An 18,420-nucleotide genomic window follows, 5' to 3' on the forward strand; every position below is an offset into this window, starting at 1 on the left:
TTCAGGTATAGAGCAAAGTGATTTGGGGCACATATATATGTATATATCTATTTTTTTTTTTACTTTTGATTCTTTTCCATTATAGTTTATTACAAGATATTGAACATAGTTCCCTGTGCTCTACAGTAAATCCTTGTTGTTTATCTATTTTATATATGGTAGTGTATATCTGTTAATCCCATACTCCCAGTTTATCCCTCCCCCACTTGCCCTTTGGTAACCATAAGTTTGTTTTCTATGAGACTCCTTATTTTTAAAAATCTCATTAACTGTCCTCACATATATATTTTTTTTCTTCTGAGTTCCCGCAAAAAAAAAAAATCTTGTTAATTTTTGATTAGAATTGTGTTAAACCTATAACTGACTTTCAGATGAATTGACCTCTTTACACGTGCAGTATTTACATTTGTGCTAAGACCCAAAGAGAAGCTCTGAGTTTTTAGGCAAGTTACAGGTAGGCAGAGCAAGCTGCCCCAGCTCACACAGACTCTCCCAAGCCTGCCATGGCATTGGCCCTGCAGGACCTGAAGTGGACAATACCGTCCCTCAGCTCCAGACAAACCCACGCTTCCTTCCTGAGCATTTCCTGGACTAACCACCCTGTAAACATCATTGAGTTTGGTTCTCCTCATGACCACCATGTGAGATACGTTGGGTTGTGCTGATGTTACAGATGCAGAGAGCAAGGTTCAGGGAGCACTGGTGAGTCAGCAAGTGCACAGGAGGGGCACAGCCTGTGTTGCAAGTCAGTCTGGCTGAGCCCAGGGCCGTGCTTTTCCCAGCAAGGCAGCTTCTGGGGTGCATGTGTACAGCTTGAGTGAAGTTTTAGACAATCTTAGGGGCAGAAAAGGAGTCACAGTCCTCTCTGTTCTACTCTCCTGGTACTTCCCAGGGCTGGATGAAATGAAAAAAGGAGATCCCCAGGCTTCTGCGGAGAAAAGGGAACTGGCGTTTGAGGGGGTGGTGTGGGAGGAATGAGGTAAATGGAAAAGGGCAGGGAGAGTCCCAGGCCCCTGCGTGTGTGTGTGAGCGTGCATGTGCTCACATCCAGAGGAGGACCACACTCCCAACACCCAGCGACTCCCCCAGGCAGATGTGGGTCAGTACCAGGGGGACCTGGGGACAAATCAAATACCAGGCCTCCCTCTTAGATTTCTCTCAACACCGGTGCACTGGGTACCCAATGTGCGATCCAGTGGGAACCCACATCTTCAGAGGCCATTAAGTGCATCTCCCTCACGGTCACGTCCCAGGCACTGAGGCTGAGGAGAAGGCACTGTCCCAGGTGCCAGGCTGAGGCAGCAGTGGGAGCTGGAGCCCAGGCAGCAGAGCCACTCCTGGGTCCGCCCCACCACGTGGGCCGAGTCCCAAGGGCTGACGCTTCCTTCCGCAGGCCTAGAAGAGGCAGGGTCCTGGAGAGAGGATCCCCAAGAGGCGAGGACATGGGTCTGGCCTGGCCCCCAGCTGGGCAGGAACACAAGATTCTAGAACAATGAGGAGTCCAGACCCTACCCAGACCTGGACCCACCTGAGCCAACCACCTGCTCTCCCAGAGCTGACTCCAGAGATGGTGCTGCCCCGGGGGCTGCTCCCCCTGGCCCTGCTGCTGCTCTGCTGGGGGCCCTGCATGGCAGGGGCCCAAGGTGAGCCCGATCGCTCCCTCCCCCTCTCCCTCCGCCTTCTCACTGCTGCGCCCCATCCCTGAGGAAGCTCCAGACCCTACGCCCCAGCCTTCCCTCCCTTCCTTCCTTGCCCCCCGCGACCCCTGCTATTTCTTTTCTCTCCTGGTCATCCCTGGAGTCCCCTCTTCTCTCCTCCCACGTTCCCGCTTATTCTTCTCTGGCCTCCCATGAAGGCCTCTCTGGTTGTGTGGCTTCTCTGTCCACATTTCTCACTGCGGCATCTGAGGCCTCTGACCTCCTGGCTGGCCATTCCAGTCCTTTCTCTGACCCTCCCTCGCCCCCAGACATCGGCACCTAGACGGCCTCAACCAGTTCCCACCACGGCACCTTTGCTCCCGGGGACTCTCAGCCTGGGGGTCTCTCCTCCTGCCTGGAGGCCCTGCTGAGATGCTCCCCGGGCTCTTCAGGCCCATGAACCCCCCTCCCCAAGGGCTCACTGAGAGCTTGGCTCCCCTGATAACCCTGGAGACCACGCTCCCTTTCCCAGCAGCTGACCACGAGAGCAGGGTGGGGACGTCCCAGAGTAAGGCCCTGCCACACTGCCCCTTAGGGGTGGGTTTGCGCCTCTGCTCCCAGGCCGCAGCACCCAGGGGCCCAGGGGCAGGGCATGTGCCTGAGGCATGTCCCCCCCCTGGGGTGGGAGGGACCCTGTTCCAGGAGCAGGGCAAGGTGGGGGCTCAGGACATATACTGTGAATCAACTAGACTATGTGTTTCTGTGCAGACAGGAGGGTCCGCGGCTGGCACCCTCACAGCTGCAGAGCCCCCAGCCCCGCCCAGGGCTCCTGGGGACCTCTGTCTGGCCTCCAGGAGCCTCTACGGGACTCTGGGAGACTCCTCCCCAGTGCCACACACCAGGAGGGGCTGGGAGGGGCGGTGACAAGGGACATCTGGAGGGGAGAGGTGTGACCCCCTTTCTGCCTCCCCCTGTCAGGGACCTTCCCCCTGCAGACCCTGCGCTGCCATAACGACTACACCAGCCGCATCGTCTGCAGGTGGGCGGACACCCAGGACGCCCAACGGCTGGTCAACGTGACCCTCCACCGCAGGCTGAACAGGCGAGTGAGGCCGGGCCTGGGGCCAGAGGGCAGGAAGGGCCTCTGCTGTGGGGACCGTGCCGGGGTCGGGGCTGGACGGGGGTCGGGGCGGGGAGGCCCCTGCCCAGGAGCTGCTGCCCCATCAGGCGGCCGGCCACGCCCCGGCTGGTGTCTGACATCAGGTTTGGGGGAAGAGCCTCCTGTGTTAATATCGTCGTTATGATGGTGATGATAATCTTCTCTTGTTGTGTCACAATTGGACAAGGTCACCAGGCAGAAATTGATCTCGGTTCATCCTCCCTGTGAGGCGGGCAGGGATATGATGCCCAATTCACAGATGAGGAAACCGAGGCCGTGGAGGTGAGGTCCCTCCCCCAGGCCACACGGTAGGGAAGTGGCCTGAGTGGGACCAGTGTCCTGCGTCCAGCCTGCATGCTGGGCTCCACGTGCCCCCCGGGCCCTGCCACCTCCAGAGTGGCGGTTTCTCCTCTCTCCTCACAGCATCTCCCAGGCCTAACCCATTTGGGAAGGTGCTCCCACCATTCTGGGATTTGGTGAGAGTCTGACTCACCATAATAGAAATGAAACAGCTGGCATCACAGGGTCTGGGGTGTGCCCTGGAGGCCGCCCCTGGGAAGGAGCCGCTCCCACCCCACAGAGTCACTGCCCGTCCGCTCTCTCTCCTGCCCTCCCAGGAGCCTCAGTCTTCCTTGTCCACTGTCCTCAGCCCCCACCCCACCTCCCACCCTTAGCTGTGACCCACTTCCTTCTGCTCGGGGACAAGAGATCCTCCCACCCCGACCCCTAGCCCCCCACCTCACACGTCTGCCGCCTTCCTGGCCCCGTCCTGCAGGATCTGCCCTGTCCCAGGGCTGCCTGAGGCTGCAGCCGGGGTCCCACCTGGTCTTGCTGCTCAAGGACATCACTGCCACCACAGTCCCCACTGTTTTGTTTTTCAGTCGCCTTTCCCTCCTTTCCTTCTCCACCACAGCATTCAATCCATCAGCAAATGCTGTCAACTTCATCTTCAAATAGAATGTGAATCTGGCTAACGCCATGGTTCCAAATACTTCCTATCACTGAGATAGTCCAAAAGCCTCCTAACTGGTCCCTCCCCTTCCAATATTGCTACCCACTGCGACCCAATGTATCCCCAGCCCAGGAGCCAGAGGAATCCTTTCAAAGCATGCCAAAATGTCACTCCTTTGCTCATAACTCTGAATTTTCCCCAGTTCCAGTGAAATCAAAATAATCATATTTCCTTAAATTCCTTTTGAGCACTGGCCTCCCATCACCTCCCACAACTAGGCCTCTAGACCTCCCACCCTTACATCTCTACTCTGTGCACACTGGTTAACTGCCTAGTTATACAGCGCTCCAAACCTGTGCCTACCCCAGGGCCTTTGCACTTGCTGTTCCCTTTCACTGAAATCCCCTTTCAGAATCCGCATGGAGTCCTCTCTCATCTCCTTCAAGTTTCACCTTTTCTAAGAGACCTTTCCTGCCTCCCTTATTTCAAATTGTATCCGCAACCCAGCCCTTCTGGCCTCTTCATACCTCTTTCCTTCTTGACTTGTCTATGCACAGTGTTCTCCATTTGACACACGACCTAGTTTCTTCCATTGTTTCATGTGTGTCTCCCTCTATTAGGATGTCAGCTCTGTTGACAGGGATTTGTGTGTGTTTTGTTCCCTGCCAGGCCCCCTGATCCTAAACAAAGCCTTACACATGGGAACCACTCAATAATGTTTGTGAATGAGTGATTCTTCTTCTCTCTGGGCTAACCTGCATCCTCTCCTGACAGGGGCCTTCCGCAGCCAGTATCCTGCGATCTCAGTGATGGCATGCCCTGGTTCAATGGCCATTGTCCCGGCTGTGTGCCCAGAATGTGTGTCATTCCCTACGAAGTTTTTGTCATTGCTGACCATGACTACTTCTCATTCCGACCAGACCAGCCTCTGGGTGCCCAGCTCACCGTTACTCTGAGTCAGCATGGTGAGGCCTGGGGGCCCTGGCCAGGGGTGGTCCCCTGTGTGGACAGGGGTGTCCAGGCTGCAAGAGATGGGCCAGGGAGGGAGATCCTTCAAGGGGTGTAGACAGCGGCTTGAGTTGGGTTTGGTTCTTGGGGGAAGAGGATACAGTCTCCTTAGATGGAGGCATTGGGTCAGGTTCAAGGTGAGGAGCCCCAGCCAAAGGTACCCACCCCCTCCCAGATGCTCCAGCACCTGCCACGTTATTGCCTTCCAGACCTGAGGCTTCCCGTCTAGAAGAACAGTCCTTCCTAGTCAGATACAAGCTTTATTCTTTCATCGATTTGGTCTCATGGAACGTCTGTGACAGCCCATTTAATAGATGAGGCATTTGAGACCCAGAGCAACTACGTAACTCTTCCAAAGTGCCACAATGAACCATGACGATAGTGATGGGCCGGACTTGCCGGGTGCTCTCTGCATGTTGGAGATGAAGGTCATCCCCTTATTGCCCTCGCCGCGCGGCCCCCAGTGTGTGTGCTGCGTGTCCACAGAGCCTAAGAAAGTCAATGGTCTTGGGTGGGAGTCGATGATCATTTTATATAAATAGTCGGGCTTCATTTAACTGTACCTCAGACAGAAATACAACCAGCACTTTCATTACATTAATTCAATTATATTTGTGCTTAGAATGATTCTGAAATAAACATGGGGTCATTTTTAAAAGTTAGTATTGGGCTTCCCTGGTGGCGCAGTGGTTGAGAGTCCGCCTGTCGATGCAGGGGACACGGGTTCGTGCCCCGGTCCGGGAAGATCCCACATGCCGCGGAGCGGCTGGGCCCGTGAGCCATGGCCGCTGTGATGAAACAGGCTGAGAGAGCAGGAATTTGCCCAAGGTTAGGTACTCAGATGCTAGTGTCTGAATTTATTGTCCTGGATCCCAAACCCTGGGCCACCTGCTGCTCCTTGCAAGTGTCGGATGGGGAAGGGGCTCCAGGCTTTGCTTCCCGCCTCTGTTCATCACAGCAGCACAGAGCTGTTGCCTTGAGGAGGGGATGAGTTAGGCTGTGATGAATTCACTCCAAACAATGTCTCAAAACATGTGTCTGATGGATGAGAAGGAGTCCCGTCCCGGTGGAGCTCAGAGCGTACAGGGCGGGACACACCAGATGTTGTCGGGTGTGATCACTTACTGAAGGCGGGTGCGTGCCACGTGCCGAGGGGCAGTGGACAAGGGGCCCCTGGGAGGTCAGGACAGGCTTCCCCAAGGAGGGAGCTTTGCAGGGAGATCTGAAGGGTGGGAGGGAGGAGAGTGGGAAGAGCATCCTTGGCAGAGCAAGGAGTGTGTGCAAAGGCTGGGCGACTCGGGAGGATGAGGCAGGTTAGGAAAACCGCAAGTAATTGTGTCTCAGAAGCATCAACTTCGAGAGTACTGGGCAGTGGTAAGGAGGGGGGCAGGGAAGGCCGGGGCCTGACCTGGACAGGCTTCTGTGCTCTGCAAAGGAGTTGTTTAGGGGTCAACATCTAGACGATGGAGAGCCACTGAAAGGGCATGTCATGATCAGATGTGGGTGTGATGATGTCAGAGGTGGGTGATGTACAGTGTAGATGGCAGGCGACAGGAGGTGGTGGGAGGACGGAGAACAGAATGTGACCTAAGGTACTCATCCCAGAGAGAAATGATAGGGATTCAACTGCCGTACGGCCAAGGGATGGGAAATTGGAGGGATACAAATCAAAGTTAGGATATACAAGCAATTCATTCATTAATCTGCTCTTCAATAGAACACTTGCACATACAGGAAAGCAGTGAACAAGCCATCAGTGTCCCTGGCCCTGTGAAGCTTAGGAGTGATGACAGGTGTCATGGTTGAGATGGGGACCACTTAGAAATGGCGAGGGCAGTGTGGCATTTGCCTGCTGGAGCATATGTTGAGTGGGAAGTTCAGTTTTAGCCCAAACCATTTAGGCAATGAATCAGGGAGGCCTTGAGGTGCTGGGGAATGGAGAGATGTGCATCTGATCTGCTCTGAGGTTACACATGTGGGGATCGGAATATTTCACTTCCTCTGTCACCTCCACCTGTGAAATGAGCTCATGGACTACATCTCTCAGGTTGGATGAATAGGTTTTCCATTGGTTTCCCAGTCTGTTCAGTTGGGAGCAGCTTCCTAGGGCTCCAGGCTGACAAGGAGTCCCACTGCATGACAGGCTCAGGGGCTAGGAGTGCATGATTGATTAGTGATGCCTGCTGGGGCTGGGGCTGGGGCAGCGGTGCTCTGGATCTGCCATTCTGGGCTGAAAATTTTCTGAGGCTCCAGCTCTGACACGCTCTATCATGCCCTGTCCCCTGTCCGGCATAGAATATTGACATCTCGTTTGTCCCTTACGGAATTTTTTGTGTTGGAAAGTCATCTCTCAGCGTTCAGATATAGAAGCTTCAGGAAGTCTGCAGCCATGCCATTCATGGATGGCTCTGCTCACCCAGTCCTGTAGGTCCCAGCAGGTGTCTGCCTGCTGTTGGTGATGGAATGATTTCGTGAAAAGTCTCTGAAGGTGGACCTACATGTACTCATTCATTTATTCCTTCATTGATTCATCCACTTTGTCCCCATATGCAATGAACCACTCATCTCAGGCCCTGGGGAGAGGCAAGGGGGTCAGGACCCCACCCCTGACATCCACAAGCTCCTGGAGTACTTGAGGGGGCAGATGTGGAAGCATCTGTATCCTCCAGGGCTATGAGGATCATACAAAGGGCTATGGTGGGGCAGGAAAAGGAGCAAGGGATTCTGCCTGGGGGAGGGGTCCAAGAATGTTCTAGAGGAGGAGACATGTCTGCTGGGCACTGAGAAGCGCAGGATGACACTGGACACTGAAATAAGAAAGTGTGGACAGGAGAGGGAGTAACATGAGCCACAGCGTCCTCTGCTGGGAAGGAGGCCACACACACCTCCTCATGGGCAGTGGGGACAGGAGGAACCTCCACTTGGAGTGACTGGCAGCCCTTTGCATGGAGCTTATGTTCTCGGCGCCCAGCAATCTGCACATCTTCATTCACACGCACATTGGATCCTCACAGTTCAGCAGATGAAGGTCTGAGGCCCACAGAGGTGAGGGGTCTCTCCAAGGTCGCTCAGTCCATGGCAGCAGTGCTTGGCCTGGAACCCAGGTCTGTCCACACATGGGCCATGCAGGCCCTGAACCTCCCACACAGTCGTCCAGCCCCTTAGGGACCCTTTCCTTCCTCTCCCTCCAGTGCAGCCCCCCGCACCCAGGGACCTCAACATCAGTGTTGCTGGGGACAGTGTCCTGCTGTCCTGGAGTGTGGCCCATGGGGGTTCCCAGAGCCACTGGCTGTCCAGCCTGGAGTTTGAGGTGGTCTACAGGCGACTTCAGGACTCCTGGGAGGTAGGGACCCCACCAGCTGTGCCCTGCGCCCACGGGGACCTGGCCCAGCCGTCCCTGCTCCAGCAACCCCTCTCTCCCCCAGGACGCCCCCACCATCTACTCCAGCGCCTCCCGGGCCATCCTGGGGCCAGAGCACCTCATGCCCAGCAGCACCTATGTGGCCCGAGTGCGCACCAGGCTGGCCCCGGGCTCGGGGCTCTCGGGACGGCCCAGCCAGTGGAGCACAGAGGTTCGCTGGGCCTCCCCGCCAGGTAACAGAGTCGGAATGGGACACTGCTCCCCTGTGGGGAGGGCAGCTCATTACAGCTCCTGGACAGAAGGCGTCCAGGGGTCCGCACCATGGGATCCACAGAGGCTCTGAGCCATGTGTTCACAGTGACTTCCCTGGCCCACCCCGTCCCTACTGTGACTCTGCAGAGGCAGCGGCTGCATCTTACTCACTTCTGGGCCCCAGTTTGTTGCCCACTTTCTGTGGAGGAACAGTTACAATTTAATCACAAAGGCATATGAGCATCTGTGTTTTCGTGAGAGCTGCACCGTACACAGACATACCAACGTGATTGCGTTAAATTCCCAAACCCTGAGGCTGACACGCCCTCCCAGCTTTGCACAAGGGGGTGTGAAGGCTCACAGAATTCACTCTCTGACCTGTGTTTACACAGCTGGCCCTTCGGGCTGAGTTCAACCCCCTGGTCTTTTTGGCCCCAATGCCCATAATCTCTCTGTGATGAGCCTCATGGTGGGCCCACTGAGGGCTAGGGAATGAATGAATGAGGACTGAACAAGGAACTGTCTCCCTCCCAGGGAATGAGTCCCAGCCCCAGAACCTCCAGTGCTTCTTCGACGGGGCTGCCCTGCTCCGCTGCTCCTGGGAAGTGAGGTACGAGGTGACCAGCTCCGTCTTCTTCACCCTCTTCTACAAGTCCAGCCCCAGTGCAAGGTGAGTGTCCCCTGCCTCTGTCCCCTCTGCTCCTCTAGGCCTAACCATCTCCTGGTCTCCTCCTGCCCCTGGGGGCCCAGCAGAAGCCACAGTTCATCCGGAGGTCTCATCCCTCATGTGGCCCTGCCTCCCCCTGCCTCACGTTTGCCGTGATCCTCAGGGAGGAAGAATGTTCCCCAGTGCAGACGGAGGAGACCAGCAGCCCTTACGTCCGGCACTGCTGCCAGATTCCCGTGCCTGACCCCAGGAACCACAGCCAGTACATTGTCTCTGTTCGACCGAAAGCGGAAGAGAAACTTATAAAGAGCTCAGATAACAGTGAGTTTGCCCCCAGCCTTCTGCACGGAGAGTCTTGTGACAGCACTGTTTCCTTTGTAACCCGTATAAACTCAGGGTTCCCCAGGGCCCAGTCTTCATGTTTGTCACTTTCAGTGAAAAGTCCAGGGAGCAAATTGAACAAACATGATTCCCATGGGTCCTGGAAGTTCTCAAGTAGCAATAATGCAACAGTGACGATGGTCAATAACATGAAGGAAGATGCAATTGATCTCCTCAAGAATATCAATATTAAAACCTTGACCTCATTCTTTTAACTCTATTTTCCCTTCCAGCTTTGCAGCTGCTCTGAAGTTCCTACCGTTGCCCGTGGCCTCTTGGTCGTCCCACCAAATTTTCCCTTTCTTTCCCTGTTTGATTTTTCTCTTTCAGGTTTCCAAAGTCCTCCCCTGATGGATATTTTCAGTCTTCAAGATAATTGATCTATGATTTACTTCTTCATAGAGCGTATGCAAATGGACTGGGGACTAGCGCGTATGCAAATGGACTGTAATTCCTTACAGGTTAACTTTCCTGATTCCTGGTACATAGCAAGGACCTTATGCAAAGGAATCTCCTGCATTGCTTCATGATGATCAAGTTCTTCTGCCCAGTCTTTAGTGTGTGTCGGAGACAAGCAGCCAGTTTGTCCTAGTCACCCGGGTTTGAATCCACTACTTATTCTTTGGGATCCTCCAGGTTGCAGTCTTTGTCTCTACCACTTGTTAGCTGCTTGTCCTTAGCAAGTTACCTGATCATTCTGGGGCTCAGTTCTCTGCCTGAGAAGTGGACAAATTGTGTATTTACTACATAGGGCTGCTGTTAGAATTGAGAGAAATAATTCATGTAGATTGAGCATTCATAATAATGCTTAGGACACTGTCAATACTGTAGATTAGAAAAAATTCATAGTAACTTTATTTCTACTTAAATACTAGGGGTAACCCATACTGTTGATCACTTCACTACAAAACAAGTGTATCTCAGCATCTCCCAAAAGAAGGGTGGCTCAGGTCAAAATAGATGAGATGGTGAAGTGGGGCTGCAAAGACCCTGAGATGGTGAAACCTGGGGTCCTGGGTCAGTGGAGAGAACACCTGTGACCAGCATGGAACACAAGGGATATTCCACTGGAGGAATGTTAGAAATGATATTCTCTAAAAGTTTCCCTCCCTCCAGTCCAGATGGCTTCTCCAACCCTCAACTTGACCAAGGGCAGAGACGGCTACATCCTGCACTGGAAAGAAGGAAAAATGAACTATGAACACATAGCTTGCATCTTCCAGGTCCAGTACAAGAAAGAAGCAGCCTCATGGGAGGTGAGGGCCTGTGCCCGAGGAGTGGCCTGGATGGGGGAAGGGGGAAACGAGAAAGACCAGGGAGAGTGCCACCTGCCAGGTTCCTGGCTCCCAGCAGGTGCCCAGTCAGAGGGAGCCACTGGGAGTTGGTGGTCGTGCCCCTGTGCAGTCAGCAGGTCATTGTCCCTTCCCTTGGTGAAGGAACTGAGACTCACAGAGCTGATGTGAACTTGACCAAAATGAACGCGTGACCCTGAATCGCAAAGGAGCTGTACACTTCAGGACGAGAGACAGGTGGAGGAAGGGTTTTCAAAACTCATAAAGGGGGCATTTCTTCGCGAGAATCTCATCCAGAATGCAAATGTGCAGCTGCTAAGAGGAGAGCTGCTCCCTGCGAGGTGTGCAGGGCTCCAGCCTGGGACTCAGTGTCTGGGCCCCACCCCCAGGTATCCATCAGGGCCTGTGGGCAGAGCCTGGGGCTCCACAGAGGCCAGTTCAGAAACCTCGGAGCCAGCCCCAGACCTTCAGGCTGGAAATGGGGAAACTGAGGCCAGAAGGGGGTGTGTCAGTGGTGGAGCAGGAAGTGGTCCCTGGGCTCCTGAACATCTGTCTAAGGGTCCAGAGTCCAGTCATCCTGCAGTGCACCCCTGGGAAGGCCATAATTAGGGTCCAGGCTGTCCCAGGAGGAGCTGGGAGGCTGAGCGGGGACATGGTGACTGACTCCTCAGGGTTTCTGGGCCTCGGTGTTGTCATATGTCACGGGGTGCATTGCAATAGGTGCTGTCCCCCTGTGGGCACTGGAGTATGGTCCTCCGTGGTGAGAGTGATGCTGCCTCAGATCTGATGTGACTACAAGCTGGGGACTGATGGGTAGCAGAAAAGCTGGGGTGCTGAGGCGGGAGGGCTTCATAGCTGTGCCCACGTGCACCAGACCTCAGCACACCTGCTCACACACCTGCACCCACAGGAGACCAAGACAGAGGACTTCCAGAATGCCCACAGCATGTGCCTGCCACCTCTGGAGCCTGCCACCAGGTACCAGGCCAGAGTGAGAGTCAAACCTGACCCCCGAGGCTACAACGGGATCTGGAGCGAGTGGAGTGAGGAGAGCTCCTGGGACACTGAGTGGGGTATGTCCTCCCGGCCCCCACTCACCCCTCCAGGCACAGCCCCACTGGACAGAGGACGGGGATGATATGGGCATGAGATGTAACCCCACCCCAGGCTAGCATCCTTCCCTGCCAGGTGTCATTAGGGATGAGAAAGTGACACCTGGTGTGCAACACGGACTGCAGGTGAGGTCTCGAGAGGGCAAAGGAGAGCACGTCTCACCAACAGGTCTCCCTAAGCCTGGACCTTAGCCCTCTGTTAATATGGCCCATGCTTCCCATGCTTCCATTAGCTTTTGTGGCAGCTACTACCCAGGGACCACTCAGCCCGAGTTTTCTGTTACCATGAAGAATTACAGACTGGGGCCTGGGATTGGAAAGCTTTGGTCTGATTTCTCAATCTTCCCTCAATCTGCATTTGCTAATTTCATTTATCTGTCACCATCGCCACAGCGGCCACCAGGAGACAAGTACAGAACAAGGTCCGGGAGGTGGTGGCAGAGAGAGGAAAAAGTGTTGGCAGCAAAAAACTAAAAATTAAAAAAAATAAGTGTTGGCAGCAAGGTCCCCCAGCCAGCCATAGCAGGGAAAGAGCATGAGGAAGAGGACCCCAACCAAGCAGAAAGAAGGGCTGGGCCCCTGGACCTAAGGGAAGGAGACCAGGGGAGTCCTGGAGGCGCCCAGCCTCTGAGGGGCTTGAGGCCAAGTGGAGAGTTGTGAGGGCCCCTGATGGCCTTTGCACCTTCTGCTTCCTCCACCATCACCCCTTTCCCCGTCTCGGCCTCTCCAGGCCTCCCTGTTCTTGATGACCACCTTCTATGCTGCCTCCTTCAGGAAGTGCCCTATGATTGCCTCTGGCTGCAGTCACTGCCCACCTACAGCAACACCAGCTACTGGACAGGATCTAACCCTCTGTGTCCTGCCAGCAATCCAGCACTCTGGGTGGCTCAGACAAATGTCCTCTTCTTCTTAGTCTGTTTCTGGCCTCTTCTTCCCCTCTGCATGCCAAAGCAGCAACTTCGCCTCATCTCCTGAGCCCCCAGCCCTTTCCCTCCCCAAAAGCTAATGCTCCTGTTTCCTCCTGGCTGCCTGGAAGTGCTGCCCACGTGGGTCCTGGCGCTCACCCTGGTCATCAGCACCTTGATCCTGCTCGTGTCCCTGCGCTTCTGTGGCATCTACGGGTACAGGTAAGGTGACTCCAAGATGGAGGAGGGCGCTACCCAGGGCCCCAGACGATGCCAGGGACCCCACAGCTGACTTTCTCTAGTCTCTGCTCTGCAACTCACACCCTGTGGGGCCTTGGTCAAAGCTGCCCGTTCCCTGGGCTTTACTTTCACCTCGGTACATGAGCACGAGGCAGCTGCCCTGAGGTCTTGGGCAGCGGTCACCTCCCTGCTGTCTTTCCAGGCTGAACCAGAAGTGGGAGGAGAAAATCCCCAACCCAAGCAAGAGCCACCTGTTCCAGGTAGGGGCTGGCTGTGCTCCTGCGCCCACGTCCCCACACCCGTGTCCTCCTCCCCTTCCGGTGGGCCTTGAGTAGGGGTGGTATGTGGCCAGGCCAGGGGCTGGGAAGCTCTAAGAGCCGGGCCGGCCCCTGCAAGCCCAGCACTGCGATTCCCTGGGCCCCCCCGATGCACAGGGTACCCCGCCCGGGGGGACTCACGTGGAACAGAGAGAGGGCTGGCGTGGGGATGCCAGGACCTGGGGGGCGCAAGGAGAGCCTTAGTCACATCGGGGGCAGGAGAGGTGGTGGGAAGCAGCGTGGCTTCCCCAGGACAGGGCAGCAGCGCTGAGCTCTGAAGGATGGAGGGTGGTGGCAGGTGGGAGAGGCCACTGCTGGCAGAAGGCGAGTGGAGGGTGGAGACAAGACTCCTTGGAGAGGGGACCTGAGGGGCGTGGGCAGTGAGTCTGGGGCGCAGCACGGGAGGCTGAGAGGACACCGGGGAGGGCGCCGGCACGGGGGGGGTGGGGCGGGAGCCCTTTGGTCAGGCAGGTAGGGCCAGGACGGCCTTGGGAGGGTCTCACGGCCAGTGCGGAGGAGACTAGGGGTGATCATGGAGACAGGGACAGCCCAGATGGGCGTCCTCGTGGGCACAGGCTGCCCGTCCTTGCTGCCCAGGGCCCCGGGCCAAGTCCCAGCCCCTCTCTGGCCTTGTGTTCCTGGGGTCAGGAGGGTGTGGTCGCTGCTGCCCATGCTGAGATGCCGCCACGTCTGGGGGCTCCTGAACCCTCGCCACCCTCAAGGCCCTCCCCCCACCTCACCTCCTGGGGTGCCCCCACCCCACAGGCACAAACGCCCTCTCTCCCCCCAGAACGGGCGCGCCGGGCTCCGGCTCCCACAGGGCCCGCGCGCCGTCGGCAGCGGGAGCCACGCACACAGGGGACTCTGGGGCGGCAGCTTCGCTCAGCCGGAGGGGTGAGTGTCGGCGCGGGATCCCTAGGAGGCGGGACGGTGGCTCCCTCCTGCACGTCGGGGCTCAGGGGAGGTGGCCTGGGACGGGGGCTCGATGGGAACAGGGCCTTGGAGGCTGACTGCGCTAAAGCGAGAGGTGTCCCGGCTGGACGGCGGGAAGAGCTTCCCGACTCCCAGCTTAGGGCGGGTCGTGGCCAGAAGCCGGAGACGGGAGCAGATGACCTCCCCCGGCCCTGCTGCCCGGGGAGTCGCCACGCTGCCTTGGTCCCACTGGGTGGCAGAGGATCTGCGAAACCTCATGGCCTCAGGACCTGAGCGGCCGGCTCACCACTAAGCCTCAGGTGGGGCAGGTGAAGGCCGAGGGCATGGCCGAGCCCAGGCTGGGCGCTGACGCTGCGTGCTGGCAAGGAGAGGGAGGTGGGAGGGACCACAGCTGGCAGAGCGTGACCCTGAAGGAGAGCGCGGGGGCTGGAGGGGGACCCACAGGGAGGCTGGAGGGGCGCCCGGTCTCCTGTTCCCGGCCGGCTCCCTCACCTCGCCCTGCTCTGCGTTTCCCGTGAGCTCTGGGTGGAGCCCGGCCTCCATCCCACCCCCTGGCTCCCTGTGCGCGAGCTGAGGCGTCTGTCAAGGGTGGTGTCAGTGCCCCTGCCCTTGTTCTCCCCACAGGGCGTCCCCTGTAGGCTTCGGGCACAGTGAGGTGTCACCTCTCACCACAGAGGACCCTAAAGATGCCTGTGACTCATCATCTGAGCCTGACATGGCTCTGGTCACCTCGGACCTCCGCACGGAGCAGCCGCCCGGGCCCCCGCCAGAGCTGGCCACCCCCGCAAGCAGGCCTGAGAGCCAGGCTTCCGGCTTCGATTTCAATGGCCCCTACCTGGGGCCGCTTGACAGCCGCTCCCTGCCGGACATCGTGGGCCAGCAGGGGCCCCTACGGACAGGCACGAGCAGGAAGCCGCAGCCTCCGGGGCCCCTGGAGTACCTGTGTCTGCCCACAGGGGGGCAGGTGCAGCTGGTCCCACTGGCCCAGGTGATGGGGCCGGGCAAAGCCAGGGATGCGGACCTGAGGTCCAGCCCAGGCACCGAGGGGAGCCCTTCCCTGGAGCCAGGGGCAGGCCCTGCCCCTCCTGAGCCTGGGGTGATGGTGGGTGGTCAAGGCCCGAAGGACAGGGCCCCCCCAGGTCTGCCCACTGGCTCTCGGGGTCCTGAGGAAGGCACTGTGGCCACTGGTTACGTCACCACTGCAGAGCTGACATTCACCCCACCCACAGGGGCCCCATCTCCTTCCCAGGCTCCCCCTCTGAGCCTCCCCTCAGACCGGAACCCCAGCCTCTGTCCTGGACTGGCTGATGGTCCCTCTGGATCCCTAGCCCCACTGACGCCAGAGCTCGAGGGCTATGTGGATCTCCCTCCAACCGCAGGCCAGTTTCCCCAGTCCCCTCTGGCCAGCCCTGCCCCTCCTGCAGCCAGCAGTCCTGTCCTGGGCCCAGGGCCGCCCCGGGCAGATGTGTTCTCAGTCTCCCCAACCCCTGAGGGGCTCCTCGTGCTGCAGCAGGTGGGTGATTACTGTTTCCTCCCTGGCCCAGGGTCTGGCCCTCTCTCACCCCAGAGTAAGCCCACCTCCCCAGGACCCTGTCCTGAGATCAAGGACCTCAACCAGGTGTTCCAGGCCAAGAAGCCCCCATCTCAGGTCACTCCCCAGGTGCCGGCCATTCAGCTCTTCAAAGCCCTGAAGCAGCAGGATTACTTGTCACTCCCCCCTTGGGATGTCAGCAGGTCTGGGGAGGTGCGCTGAGACCCTGTAGACGTTGAGGGAGGGGCATAGAAGGACAGGGTCTGCCTTTCCTCCCACCCTGCCTTTCCCTCCTGCCAGCCCCTGGTCCCTTCCATGGTCCTTTCCGCAAAGCCAAGGAGAAGTTTTCATGTTGTAACGTGGAGACCAGAAAAACAAGTCAACCGTCTACCTCCTCCCTTGACCTTCAGCAAGGTCAGCCTCCTCTTTCTCTCCCTCCCTCTCTGCCACACAGGCGCATGCGCGCGCGTGCACGCGCACACACACACTGTTCTTTCAAACTCGCTTCCTTTAGGTTCTGAATTATTAGAGATTTATACACACACCCATTTCATTTGCCCCCATTTTCCTTTTTTTCCCAGTTTCCCTCCTTTTCCCATTGTCTTCTCTTTCCACTGATTTATCATTAGAGTGAGTTTGAGGTCTGGGCTAAGCCTATTCTGAGAGGCCATGTCTCAGTCAGAGCCTATTCAGATGCTGACATGTCTGGTTTCATGGAGGACTTCTGTCTGTCCCTGGCGGGCATGAACGCACATGACAAGATTCCAGCCCAGGGACTTCCCTGGCGGTCCAGTGATTAAGACTCCGCCCTTCCAATGCAGGGGGCGCAGGTTCGATCTCTGCTCAGGGAACAAAGATCCCACATGCCATACCCTGTGGTGTGGTCCAGTGCAGGGAGGGGAAGAGATTCCAGCCCTGAGGCAGGAGGCAGAAGGCGTGCGGTGAGGGCTTGGGGGTTTCAGGCTTGGAAGAGCGGCCCTGGACTCAGCATGCTTCTGTCGGGCGCTGCAGCCGCAGACATGGTAGCAAAGCAGCAGCCTCCATTGTCACTCCAAGAAATGGGCATGGTGTGAGAATCACTGTTCTGAGCTCATAGGAAGCCCTGCTAGTCTCACAGAGGTGACTGGGGAGCCTCAGGGACCCCAGGCCCTGCATCCTGTACGGACCACTGACCTGAGCAGTGGACAGTTGCCAGCTCCTGGTTGAAGTGATGTCCTTCCTACACCCAGGCTGGTGGGGCCTGGAGAAATTCAGGAGGGGAGGGGAGTCCAGAACCCACATCGACTGCAGAAAAGTTGGAAAGAACTGCTCAAAGGGAAAAAGGAAAATGACCCAAGGGCATGTACACGTGGGCTTATAGTCCAAATCTCCCCGTTGCCCGTCCTCCAGAAAGACCTTACAAATGCCATGTCCACCAGCCATGTACAAGGGGCTTTTGGTCTATGGCTTGTCTTACGCTGGGAATCATGGTTCTTTTAAATCTTTGCCTTTCTGATATGCAAAAAAAATAGCATTAAATTGTTTTAATTTGCATTATTTGAGAACGATCATGTTTGCACATATTTTCATAGTTCTTGGGCGTGTGTATTTTTTTTACTGATCTAAGCCCGTTAAGGTCTTCATTGTGTTGGATGTCCACTTTTTTCTGATTAAGCTTTAAAAGCTATCTAGCTCCTGCCTTTCATAGATGGTGTAAATTTGTTTTCCTCGTTTGTGGTTTGTCTCTTAATTTTGTATGTGACGCTTTCGGATGTATTCAACGTAGACTTGGCTGAGTGATCGGATAGATCTACGGGTGAACTTCTTCACGCTTCCACTTTGGGTGTCAAATTGACAAAGCCCTTCCCCACTTCAAAACTGCATTTGTCCAAAGTTATATTTTTTTCTGGTTCTTTTTGTGTTTCAAGCTTTTCATGTGAAGTTATAGTGATTTTGGAATATATGCACGTGAAACGGAAAGCCAGTTTTATGTTTCCCCTAAACGAGTCGCCTGGGTGTTCCGGCATCATTGATTGCATTGCCCATTCTTCGTCCATGTATCTGAAAGGTCACATTTATGATATAGAAAATCCATGTGTATTGTCATTTTCTAGGCTTTCCTTTTTATTAAGTTGTCCCCTCCATGGCACCCCACCATTCTAACTGTTCTAGCTTTATAATATGTTGTAATAGGTGGCAGAGCAAATGTTCTTGTTCCTTTTGTCCACAAATCCCTGTTCATTACAGCATTGTCTGTGGTCGAAGAAAATGATAAACAATTTAAATCCTCACCAATAGTGAAATTAATCACAACATTTGAGTCCATTCTAAGGTGGAATCCTGTGTTCAAAATGAATGAGGTGAGGGACTTCCCTGGTGGTGCAGTGGTTAAGAATCCACCTGCCAATGCAGAGGATACGGGTTCGAGCCCTGGTCCGGGAAAATCCCACGTGCCGCGGAGCAACTAAGCCCGTGCACCACAACTACTGAGCCTGCGCTCTAGAGGCCGCAAGCCACAACTACTGAGCCCGTGTGCCACAACTACTGAAGCCCGCGCACCTAGAGCACGTGCTCTGCAGCAAGAGAAGCGACCACAATGAGAAGCCCGTGCATCACAATGAAGAGTAATCCCCTCTCGCTGCAACTAGAGAAAGCCGGCCTGCAGCAACGAAGACCCAAGGCAGCCAAAAATAA

The 18,420-nt window shown here is 56.2% G+C and overlaps 1 protein-coding gene across 1 annotated transcript; it reads left to right on the plus strand.

Moving 5' to 3' along the window:
- The first annotated feature begins 1,400 nt into the window (after positions 1-1,400).
- On the plus strand, positions 1,401-17,280 carry CSF2RB (colony stimulating factor 2 receptor subunit beta). Its single transcript, XM_082849451.1, has 13 exons — positions 1,401-1,643; positions 2,616-2,739; positions 4,523-4,713; positions 7,948-8,099; positions 8,182-8,350; positions 8,904-9,039; positions 9,200-9,357; positions 10,534-10,673; positions 11,620-11,782; positions 12,858-12,948; positions 13,169-13,226; positions 14,074-14,177; positions 14,841-17,280. Exons 1-13 carry the CDS (start codon positions 1,493-1,495, stop codon positions 15,967-15,969), a joined length of 2,766 nt encoding a protein of 921 aa, XP_082705577.1. The 5' UTR covers positions 1,401-1,492; the 3' UTR covers positions 15,970-17,280.
- Positions 17,281-18,420: the final 1,140 nt, after the last annotated feature.

This window comes from Leucopleurus acutus (assembly GCF_964270905.1).
Source record: "Leucopleurus acutus genome assembly, chromosome: 11".
Classification (NCBI taxonomy): domain Eukaryota; kingdom Metazoa; phylum Chordata; class Mammalia; order Artiodactyla; family Delphinidae; genus Leucopleurus; species Leucopleurus acutus.